Source organism: Beta vulgaris, chromosome 6, assembly GCF_026745355.1.
Source record: "Beta vulgaris subsp. vulgaris cultivar EL10 chromosome 6, EL10.2, whole genome shotgun sequence".
Taxonomy (NCBI): Eukaryota; Viridiplantae; Streptophyta; class Magnoliopsida; order Caryophyllales; family Amaranthaceae; genus Beta; species Beta vulgaris.
This window is the reverse complement of record NC_079207.1, coordinates 6,358,449-6,370,629: the sequence shown is the minus strand read 5'-3', so window position 1 is coordinate 6,370,629 and position 12,181 is coordinate 6,358,449. Positions and strand designations below refer to the sequence as shown.

The window sequence follows — 12,181 nt, the reverse complement described above, 5'->3', positions numbered from 1 at the left end:
GATGCTAAGATAATCTTTGAGAGCGAGGGAGCTTTTTGCCTCTGATATTGAAGATCAACAATCACGATTATCGATCCCTGAACAGCAGCTTCTTGCTTCGTTTTTGACACAAGAAGAGCACGTGGGTCTTCAACACAAGGATGATCACAACAAGAATGCCAAGATTCACGTGAAGGTGATCATAGGAAACTCCAAGTATGATCTACACCTAAGTCGTTGGAACTACAAAGGTAAGAAGGACAACGGCAAAGACAAGGACCCTGGATTCCGATATGCGCTCAGACATGGATGGAATAAACTTGTGGAAGATTATAACCTGAAGAAAGGTCAAAAGATTCGTCTTGTGTCGTTCCGCTCCAACAACCAGCTTCATATTGTTCTTCAAAGACGCAGAATTTTGAGGTTGTTCGGGACTGATATCGAAGTTTTTGATTGATCTTTAGATCATATAGAACTAATTAAGTAGTTAACTAGGCATATATATTAAAGTATTAGTATATACCATTACAGTTTGTTTGTTTTATTTGAGATTTCCCATGTTCTAATGTTGTTCGGGACTATAATAGTTAAGCGTAGGTTAGATCGAAATTCAAAATGTAGTAATTAGCTAGGTTGCATAAGTTGAGGGGTTTCTGCCTGTAAACCCTTAACATGGGTTAGTGCTTAAATTTTCAATGGAATGCTCATTTGTTTCATAAGTATTTAACTTGTTTGTTTAGTTATCTGAATTTAGTTGTTTAATTTACTGCTTTTCTATATGTTTTCGTTGTTGGCAGAGTTTTAGATTACAATATGAACTGTTAAGTTGTTAGTTGATGCTCAACATAATACACTTCACTCATTAATATTGATCCAATTCCATTGATAAGAATATAATAATCTATATGTTGTTCATTAGTAGCTAGAAACATATTTATTTCTTTAACTTTTCTATTCTACTTGACCCAAATCTTTATTGAGGGGGGTTTTACATTTTTAGATGACTTAGTACAAACCCTTTTGTTATTTGATCTTCAGTTATTGAATTGTAGAAAATTTTGTACCTTTTGTATTGTGTATTTGGAAATTTGTTTAAGAAAAAAAAATTCCTTTCCATAATTTTGGAGTGTTTCTCTATACTTTTTAAATCACTAAGGTTATGTTGAGTTCACCTTATTTTTGCTTATTTCAGATCTAATCAGATTAGATCAGATCATGCTTATATTTAAGAACTCATTATTACTATTAAATATCTGTCATTACATATTAGTAAAAATAATAATAATTGAATATTAATAAAGTACTCATAGAGACGAATCAAAAAAAACCCCACATGATTATATTTTTTCTTATATATTGAGAAAATTCTACAAGATTCTCTCTAATTGTGAATGGTGTCAAGATTCTAAGTGAGAAAGATAAAAAAAAATACAAAGGGAGTATTATTATTTACTAGTACATTTGTTCAAAAGGATTATTATTGTTGTTGTTGTTGTATTATTAATATTAATATTGGTAATTATTATCAATCTTGTTGTTATCATTATAAATGTCATTGTTATCATTATTTTAAGTTATTTTGTTGTTATTAAATAATAGAAAATTAAAATCCACGTGTTAAGAACATAAGATTGACACAAAAATAAGAAATATATAAAATATGATAGCTCAAATTCATGACAACAGAACTACTAAGTTAATTCGGATTACATTTCAAAAAAAGCTAAGTGCGAGATACAAATTATAAATTTAGATTCGGTATACCTCTTCCTGCTGAATTCCAAATCTCTCTAGCTATTTGAAGTTGCACGCTATATATTTCTTTTTTGCGCAAGTCATAATTGTTTGTATATCTTATTTTATTTTATATGAAAAAAAGAGTTGAGTCTGCCGAATTTAAGTGCTCTTATAAATTAATGACTTGGGTTATATAATTATTTTTAGTAATAATTATTATTATTATGATTATAGTTATTGTTGTTGTTATTATAATAATGATACTAATTATTAGTATTATTAATAATAAAAGTTGTGTAAAAGTTGTAATAGAAATAAAATGATAATAATAGTAATACTATTGGGTTATATAATTATTTTTAGTAAATTATTATTATTATGATTATACTTATTGTTTATTATTATAATAATGATAATAATAATTATTATTATTAATAATAAAAGTTGTGTAAAAGTTGTTATAGAAATAAAATAATAATAATAGTAATACTGTAAATAAAATCTTATAATGTATTGCATAATAATGAATTACAAAGTAATAATATATTTTACAAAAGTTAAGATCTTGTAAATCAGATCAGTTCAGATCACATCAGATCAAATTAGAAAAAATAAATTCAGATCAGAAAATTTCAGGTGAACTAAACATAGCCTAAATTGTAAAAATTTGGAGATTTGCCTCCGTTGTGTCAATGACGAGGATGCCGGATAGCCCGAATTATCAAGGAAATCCATATGAGAATTCTTTGTTCCTAAAGAAAGCCTTCTACTTCTTTTGCTAAAAGATACAATTTGTTACTCAAATTCCATAGTATGTAACTTTAAACACCATATATCCTTAAAAAAAGCCATATATTTTAAGCATAAAAAATGCTAATTTTCAAACAGAATAGTAGTTTTATCAAACATATACTCATTCACTGTCACAACTGTAAAAAATAGAAGATAACCTTCGATGATTACAAGTCATGGATGCAATTTCTTACATAAATTCGGAATAGAAAAACTCTATAGTACTTCAACCAATTAGTTGCAACTCCAAAAACCAATCAAATTGATCGATCAAAAGATGAAAATGCGAAGTGAGAACAACACAAAAATTAGGCCTTTCTTTAGAGAAAAAATTTATTCTTTCGTCAAATAAACCAAATTTAAATATGATGTGTATGATTCATGAGCTATTAAAAGACTTTTTTTTGAGGGAAAATATAATAAAACAATTTTGTCTTTCATCAAACAATTATAAACCTTTGTGCAACCTAATGCGTTGTGCTAATACCTGTTTTGTATTGTTAATATCTTTAATTACATACCAGTAAAAATTGTGAAAGATTGATTTTCCAAATATACACAATGAGACGAATCAAACAAGACCACACATGACTATGTTTTATCTTAGATATTGAATATTTTTTTAAGGATTTTCTTTACCTATAAATAGTGTCCAACGGGTGATTAGCAAATATTATACCTTCATCCGTATTTTAACTGACTCTTCTGAGGTGGTTCGTCTCCTCCCGTGGGGAATATCTTTCTCAAATGGACAATTCAAAGAATTATGTCATCAGGAAGTTCTTTGTCTTTATGCTGCGTTTCTAAATTCCCTCGTCTTAAGTTCAACAAGCTCATGTTTTAGCTAATAGTTTTCATTGTAATTAGTAGCTTTGTTTGCTTAGTTTAAATGTAGCTATTGTCGAAAAAAAAAAATCAAATATATAATGTTCAAATTAGAAATGAAAAATCTATTAAGAAACGGTGAGAGTATATTTATGCTATGTTTGGGAATAAGCATTTCATTTCTAAATGTGAAATTGGGCCAAATGACATGTTTGGGAAATCCAGAAATTTGGAATTGGAATTGGCCCAATTCCAACCAAATTCCAACCTTTATAATAATAGCCCAATTTTAAGAATTCTCAAATTCCATGTGAAAGGGTGTCATTTGCAAATTCCAAACCCTAACTATTTTCTACTTTCCTCTTTAAGTATTGAACATATTCCTAACTTTCTCTCTCCTCAATTATAAACCCTAGTTTTCTCTCCTCCATTAATGAATCTCTTAGCTTTCTTTTCCTCCATTAATGAATCTCTTAGCTTTCTTTTCCTCCATTAATGAATTTCTATCTTCTAACTATTCAATCTCTTTTCTCTAAATTCTATGGTAAGCCAAACAATGAAGATGGATTTGAAATCCTAAATTTCAAATTCTTAAGTTTACCAAACAATGAATTTGATTTTAGATTCCATGATTTGAGAATACCAATTTCAAATGAATCATTTCAAATGAAATGTTCATTCCCAAACACTACCTTATTGTAATTAGAAAGTCTCAATATCACTCCCGAACAACTTAAATTGCAATTGCTAAGTGAAGCTTTTTGTTATACCAAAACGACAAAGCCAAGGCCATCCATGTGTCAACTGTCAAGGCATAACTCCATCGTGGTTCTTGGGCAACCCTATGATCACCTTCACGTCTATATTGGCATTATTGTTGTAGTTAACCTTATGTTGAGGAAGTAGTTCCTCTTCTTTTGTTAAAAATAGAGCGAAGAAAATTAGGTATCTTTCTCTCAAGGATGTGCCCTACTTAATCTTAATCAAATAGAATAAGAGATCTCACTATCTCAAAAAGTACATATTTGTCGTGACCTAAAGAGAGATTCGAGAAAGGTGCGAGTATCGATATCCAAAGGCACAATTTTTAAACAAAAAGGTTAATCAACAATTTAGTTTATCTATGATCTTCACATACTAATAGGTTACCATTCATTCAAACTACATAAAGTCGGTAATAACAACATAAATCACAGCTAGTCAGATACCAACTTGCTGAGGCACAAAGAGAGCTTCAAAAACTCTTCGTGTTGATTTTGGAGGAAGCTAATATTTGACCCAAACCAGAATCAGCAAGATTAATTTTGGTGACTATAGTACAAACATTAGGAACTATATACAAGTAATGAGCAGTGCTTGGTTAGTTCCGTACATCAAGATGGGGAATCAATATGCCTGCCATTCAAGTGCTCAACAAATGCAGCACGAGTACTCCGAAAATAGGGAAATAATGATATGGACTCTAAAACCCACTTCAAGTAGTTGGGAGTATAGCAGACAAACATTACTCTCCTACCATTATACACTTAGCCAGATTTAAAAGGATCATTTTGCCGAACCACCACGCCTTCGCTTCCTATTCGCATGCTGCATTGAGGTCTCATGGGAGGAACTTAGATTACTATGGACACTATGGTTGATTAAAGAAATGAGGAAGCTATTCTTACTCTCCTCCTTCACAGCAGACGAGTTACCAATTTCAGTATTATTCACCATAGAAGTCAAAGTGTCCACAGATTTTTTAAATAATGAAATTCCCATCATTCCATCATATGCAAGAAGGCAAGCAATTGCATAAACGGATGTCCCAAGAACTGGAGGAAGAACCTTTTTTGGAGTTGTTATCTGAAGAAGCATATAGATGAGCAGTCAGCAAAATTCACAAAGAGGATTTCTATTATCAAAAAGGAAATTGACAAGGTAGAAATGAGGATGTGGTCCGAAAAAGGCGCAAGCACTTACTTTGAAAAGGATGGCGGCAGATAACCTCTCTCTCAAGCAGTAAATCTGTGCAACTTCAAGAGCTGTTGATCTGAAGGAGAGCCATCGATCAACTATTACTGTAACATCATTATCTGGGGATGACATCACCATTTCTCCCTGTTTATTCTTCTTATCAAGGCCTTCCAATTCACCTTCATTACCAGCAGGATCACTTCCACTACCATCATCATCACCAGTATCGTCCCTTCCAGCTGCAGGCGCCACATAAATTTCATTTGCAAGTAATAATAAAGGAAGTGGACCGATGATCGTGCAGTTTCTTGTGTGCATACCCATATCCCCTCGAGTTACCTCATCATATACGAGTAGAGGGCGATCATCAGACTCTTTAATAGATAACTTTGAGTTGATTGAGTAAGGATGCAAATGAACTTTTTCACCACTGGCCATCTCCACAATAAACTTTTTTTCTCTCTTGAGAGGCGGACACAATCTTCCCACCATTGGATACAAGCCAGCCACAATCACTGCGCGGATTATACCCGGCTCCCTTGCATTCATACTACAGCTTGAAATATCATCTGGTATACACCCAGTCCTGATCAGCTCATTTTCAAGTTGTTTACGCATACCTGACAGCATACGCATGATGCTCGAGGAGATAAAATATTCAGAACAAAATCGAAATTCTTGACCCTTGTCCTTTGCACTCCTCCAGCAGTCAAATGCAGCAACAATTGCCAGTTGATCACTATGTCCTCCATATAATGATGCAAGCTCAGCTTTTGCTGCATCCGCTAGTTTCTTTTCATTAGGTAACATGGGTAAAATGAAGGGTTCTCTATAATCAGCCGCACATGCAAGCGTCAATGCCGGATCCAGACAGTTTAACAATGTAGCAAAGAATAGCATATTACCGATTAACGGGTGCACAGGCAGAGAACCCAGTTTTTTTCCTAATTCTGTCAATCGCTCATCATGTGACAATGCACCAATATCTTGGAGAACAGAGAGAGCATTTTCTATAGTCTGAGCTATTGGAGGATCTAGTGTTTTCTTCAAAAATTCCTCTATTTTGCAATTAGGATCAAGCATCTTGACCTGTTACAAAGAACATAATAAGGATCACTCCTGTTACATTAGAAAACGTGGCTATAGGAGAATTTGCTATATAGATTTTTAGATAATGATCCAGTCAGAGGTAACAGTTCATACAGAAAGCTTTAGGGTTTTTCTTCTCTCGAGAACTGGCAAAAAAACTTAATAAGGGGCAATTAATGGAGAGATCAACACATCTAAAGATAACAATGGCGTTCCCCACACCCGGGATGAAATTATTGGCTCTATTTACTCCTACCAGCAAAGTACATGTCTTACGAGTGATGGAACACAGGTGGTCCTGGTCTAAAAATGTGTGTTCAATCCAGAGTCAGGGAGATGGTGTGGTGTAGCCTTGTAGGTAGAGCAGACGGTGATTGCAACATGGTAGAGAAGTGGAGAATAATGTATGGGGTTTTGATTAAGAGTGATATGGACATGCTGGGTAGAAAGGAAGACTTTCACTATGATGGGGAGATGAGGCTTTAGAGAAGAGAAATTCTGGTCCCATTTAGTAAAGGGCCTTTTATTGCAATTAACTTGAGATGTATGATTAGAGCATTAGAGAGGATAAATTGCGAGGCAGGGTAGCAAGATAAAGACGGCAATGGTGATAGTGTGGTGACGGGTGGCAGATAACAAAGAGGTTGAAGTGGATTTCTCAAGATTTGTAGCTGGAATTAGATGTGCCCACTGACCACACAACAGGTTTTTGGATCTAAGAGTAACTTATTTCTAAGTTACTCTCTGATTCCATCAATCCACATGCATAGTACCTTAACTCCTTAGGCATAACAACTACTTAGATTAGGATACTGCCTGCATCATCATTAAAGAAAAAAGGGATACATAAAACTAATTTCGTGAAATGTTCAAATTCTTTACAACAAAGCCTTAATCCAAAATGATTTGGGGTCAGCAGACTGAAATCATCATGACTAATGAGATATCGTTTATGTGATAAAGACGATAAAAGAACAAGGATAAAAGAGTTGAAATAAAGAAAAATGAGGGAGTAAGAGAGATGATTAAGACCCGAGAAATCATGAGGAACCAAAAACACCTATTGTGGCGTTAAGAGAACCACAATATGCTAATAGAAAAATAAAATATGAGAAAATTAAATATAAGAGGTAAAGAGAAAAACAAAAGTGAAAAAAGAAATTGAAAGATTTAAGAAAATCCTAAAAGAAAAATAAATAAAATGATGTGAGGGAAAAGGGTTGTGAAATACAAGGAAAACGTAGCAGGAATCAAAATGGTTAAAAAACAAAATCAAGCCATGTCGCATAAATTATCTCCCTCCACTTTGCCCTATCCATAATTCCTCAATCCAGAGTAAACTCATATCACGGTCAATCACCCTTTTCCAAGTTTTCTTAAGTGGACCCTTACCCCTTATCCTCTCATCACTTTGCATTTAACTGATGCATCACTTGATCTCATCTGACATGTCCAAACCACCTCAAGCAATTCTCTCCAATATTATTCTCAACAGAATTAAATCCAACCCTCGAAATTCCACAGTGTATCTCAAGAGTTCCAACTTATCTTTCACTCCTTTCGACTCATCAATCAGTATTTCGACTCATCAATTCCATTATGTCATCTTGAATTGACCTCGTCAATTCATCCATGACTGTAGCAAAAAGAAACGGGCTAAGTGTAGAACCTTGATTTACTCCAATCATACTAGAGAACTCTTCAGTCTCCCCAACCGTGGTTCATACACTTGCGATGACTCCCTCTCATGCGTGTCCTAAACTATGTCAAAATCAACTACCAAAATTTAAAATCAATAATTGTTTTGGGGGTTTTTTGGGGGATGGGGGTGGGGGTGGGTGGGAGGGGATTTGTTCTAGATAACAAATTAACAAGAGAATATAACAAATCCGAAAATTTTCATCTAAAAGATTCCTTGCTTCCAACTACCAACCAGCTTGCTACAACAGCTAAAACACCTTTCTGTATAAAGTATAAACCCACTATCGTAACCCACTGGTTACATCAACTGATATAAACTGCTAGACTGCTGAACAAATCAACTAATAGATTCCACTATCACCAAATGAGGCATGTGTGTAAGAGAGACCGACATATTCAAAATGAAAAACCAGTAATTATGTTTTGATTATGGTTGTTATTATTTAGCACAATATAACTACTGATCCCCAGATCAATTAAATCTAGCAACTGATCTGTATCAACCACTGGCTCCAAGGAACCCATTGGTATTTGATAAGGAAAGAAACCTAGACAGCTCTAGTAAAGACTAAAGACACAGGAGCAAAAAGTGGACTAAGCCCAGAAGAAATAGTGTTGCAAGTGGATTACAAACACTTTTAGTGTTCCTATAAAATCCTAATATCTATAATTAGAACCCAAAAGAAAAGAATATTAGAGGTGACACTCCTTAACACCCTCCCCCCCTCTCTTCTGCCTCCTAAAAGGATAACAAAGAAGAACACAGATATTTATCACTTTATCAGCAATAACGGACATTATTCGATGAGAGATGTACCTGCAAACATAACTCCTCAATCGGCATTCTCTTTATTTCAGGTACTTGGAACTCTGGAAGTGATGCAAATCGTATTTTTGAATAAAGATGATAACAGACTCCAGGCTGGCAGCGGCCCGCACGTCCTTCTCGCTGTTTTGCACTTGCCTGGGAAGTCCATGAGGAATGTAAGGTAGACACATTACTGTACGGATCATAATTTTTCTCCTTCATTCGACCACTATCAATGACGTAGACAACATCGTCAATAGTAATGGCACTCTCAGCTATATTAGTAGAGAGGATGATTTTTCGGCAACCTGGAGGTGGCCGTTTAAAGACTTTATTTTGCTCAGCTCCAGGAACCATAGAGTGAAGAGATAAGATTAGGAACTTTGAAGAATCTTTGTAAAACGGATTAGCAGACAAGCGCTCTCGGGTCTTGTTAATATCTTCCCATCCTGGAAGAAAAACAAGGATTGCTCCACTTTCTGACTCCATACATATCTTCCTCAGCAACTGCTCTATTAGAACAAAATCAATGAGCTCAGGGTTAAGGCTTGACATATATTTCTCAACCAACTTGTGCGCTTTGATTGAGCTCGAAGAGCTATCTACCATGTGTTTCACTATAATTTCTTCAGCTTCAGGCTGATCTTTGCGCTTGGCCCAGTCTAATGCAGTGCTTCCATCAAGGGCCTGCACATGGCAGTCTGCACCTAAACAAAGAAGTGTAGAGATATCACCTACTCTCCCATTAGCCGCAAAAACCATTAACGGAGTCACTCCAGTTAAAGAATGCTGATAATTCAGAAAATTGGACGTTCCGTTTGAACATATTGATTCTAGAAGAGGATCAAATTCTTTATTTGAGTTTGCCATCTCAATTGCCTCATCTAATGCTGTGCGAGTCTCCTCACTCAAGCTGCAATCTTCAGTGTCGCAGCTAAATGAAGTACAATTAAGATAGTTCTTTCCCGGTTCTCTTACTATGGACACAACTTCCTCCAAGTAAAAAGTTTTGACCTAAAACAAAGATGCAGGGAAAAGAAACAAAAAATAAATAAATACAAACACAATTTAAGGCAAAGCAGCAGCAGCAACAGCACCATGAAATAAGAGAAGAAAAACCAAGAAGTGACAATAAGTATTCAAAAAAAAGATAAAAACATACAGGATGAGTGAATCCAGGCACACGGATGATAGGGCAGCCACCAAAATACTGAGAAAATCTTTCAGCATCAAGTGTAGCACTCATTAACACCTGAAAGTTCCAGATAAAAGATTTAAGATTTAACAGGCATGGAAAAATATTGACTAGACACTATCCGAGAATTACTCACCAAACGAAAATGTGGATAAATTGGAAGCAAGTCTCTGCGAGCAAGGGACAACAAATTCAAATAACAAGTATCTCTACTTAAAATCAAACTAAAAAATAAAAATATCAAACTTGCTGAAAAAAAAAACCAAATAAAAATAAAGATTACCTGAGAATTGTAAGCATGAAATCCGAATATCGATCTCTTTCATGAATCTCATCCTATGTGCGAAGAAAAAAAAACACTAAAATTATGAGGGAGAAGTAGATCAAATAGCAAAACTAGAATGATCTATTAGCTTCCTAACAGGCTCAAAACAGTCGAGCAATTTTGCAGCATCGAGATTTTCAACATATCCGGCACATTAGTCAGTAACACAGCAGCAACAAAAGTCCACTTGGAGCCTACCGATGGCAACAGTAGAGATCAGTCGTCAACAGCGTTCTAAATGACCAGATTCAATAAAAGAGAAACCAAATACATTTCTACACAGCAGCAAAACAATCCTATATGCGCACTATGACAAAACCCTTTTATCAATCACATTATCAATCACATTATCAATCACACTAAAATTATGAGGGAGAAGTAGATCAAATAGCAAATACATTTCTACATATCAATCACATTATGACAAAACCCTTTTATCAGTGTTCCATGAGGGGTATAGTTAGTTGGATAAACTAAACTCCAAGATCAACTCACCCATAGCCAAACCAGATACATGGTAGCAAGGACAATAAAGATGGGTTTTCTGTGGACAAGGCCAACATCAGCTGAATTAGCAGAATTACTTTTATACACTACTTATAAGATTGATAAATTATTAATTAGTGTAATATAAAAGGATTGGCTGAGTTATCTGTCTGGCATATCATACAGGCAAAGTGAAGAAGAAAAGCTAGACCACTGGAAACATAAAGGAAGTGCAGTTGCTAGTATTTTGAAGATAGAAGCGTTTTCAAAGTATGTCATTTGATCTATACAGGACTCAATTGCTAAACTTACCTAAACTCGTGGAACCTATCCGACTTACTAGTAACTTAGAATAATTGGAGTTTAACATGAGTAGCCCTTACCTGAACCTTTTCCTGACATTTGCTTTACAGGAGAAAAAAAATAAACTGGCAGGAAACTGGATTAGTCTATCAGGGGAAGAAAAAAAACCCACGCACCTTCCAGAACAAATGTCCTCCGGAAAAAGAGAAAACAAAAATTACGGGCCCGAGCTTAAAATGTATGCAGCCTACTACATGATGAAATTGGTATATTAACTATATAACCATGCAATATAATTTGGGTAATCTAATCATTAGTCAGCAATGTTAGATCTTTGATACCCAACTTGTAAAGTAATTCAACAGTTTGGGCTTTAGTAACTCTCTGTTCAGCACAAAGTGCATCTCAATCTTAATTCCAGATATATTAATCCTCTTCCATACCAAAGACTGTTAAGAGGGTCCAAAGCCACCGTCATCCATTGTCCAAACCAATGATGAAAGCCAGCAGAAAATCAGTGACACACTAATATATCAACGCTCTTGGAGATTGAATTATTATATATGGGGGGAGCGAGGACCACAAAAGGCATAGTGGTCCAAAACCACACTAATAAAATTTTCCTCCTAGCTCACTCGCGGGATACTGGTATTATCAGGTAGGTTATGTTAGGCACACTTATCATGGGAGCTAACAAATCGAGCAATTGAAGTATAATATACATATTAAAGCAATAAAGAACATACAAGATTTAACGTGAAAACCCTTGAATTGGGAGAAACCCATGAACACTGCACTAGGACTTTTGAGTATGAGATGATGATAAAAGGAGAATTCTTAATCTCTCTTTAGGAGTGTCTCTAGATCTAAGAACAATAATCTCAATTATCTTGGCATGATAAAATAATAACGGCCTCAAACATATCTATACTAGGGAATCAATTAGAAACCTAATTAAACTAGGTCTTCAAATTGCAGAAAAAAA

General features: G+C 34.7%; 1 protein-coding gene across 3 annotated transcripts in view; it reads right to left on the bottom strand.

Moving 5' to 3' along the window:
* Positions 1-4,488: 4,488 nt before the first annotated feature.
* The window catches only part of LOC104895266 (DExH-box ATP-dependent RNA helicase DExH6), a 19,792-nt gene continuing 12,099 nt past the window's right edge, over positions 4,489-12,181 (bottom strand). For all 3 annotated transcript variants that reach the window (XM_010681726.3, XM_048646095.2, XM_010681728.4), the window contains 6 exons: positions 10,366-10,418; positions 10,219-10,252; positions 10,050-10,139; positions 8,897-9,901; positions 5,296-6,378; positions 4,489-5,178 (listed from right to left, as the gene is read on the bottom strand). In XM_010681726.3, the coding sequence (XP_010680028.3) occupies positions 4,879-5,178; positions 5,296-6,378; positions 8,897-9,901; positions 10,050-10,139; positions 10,219-10,252; positions 10,366-10,418 (2,565 nt within the window). In that variant the 3' untranslated portion in view covers positions 4,489-4,878. The remainder of the gene's footprint in view (positions 5,179-5,295; positions 6,379-8,896; positions 9,902-10,049; positions 10,140-10,218; positions 10,253-10,365; positions 10,419-12,181) is intronic.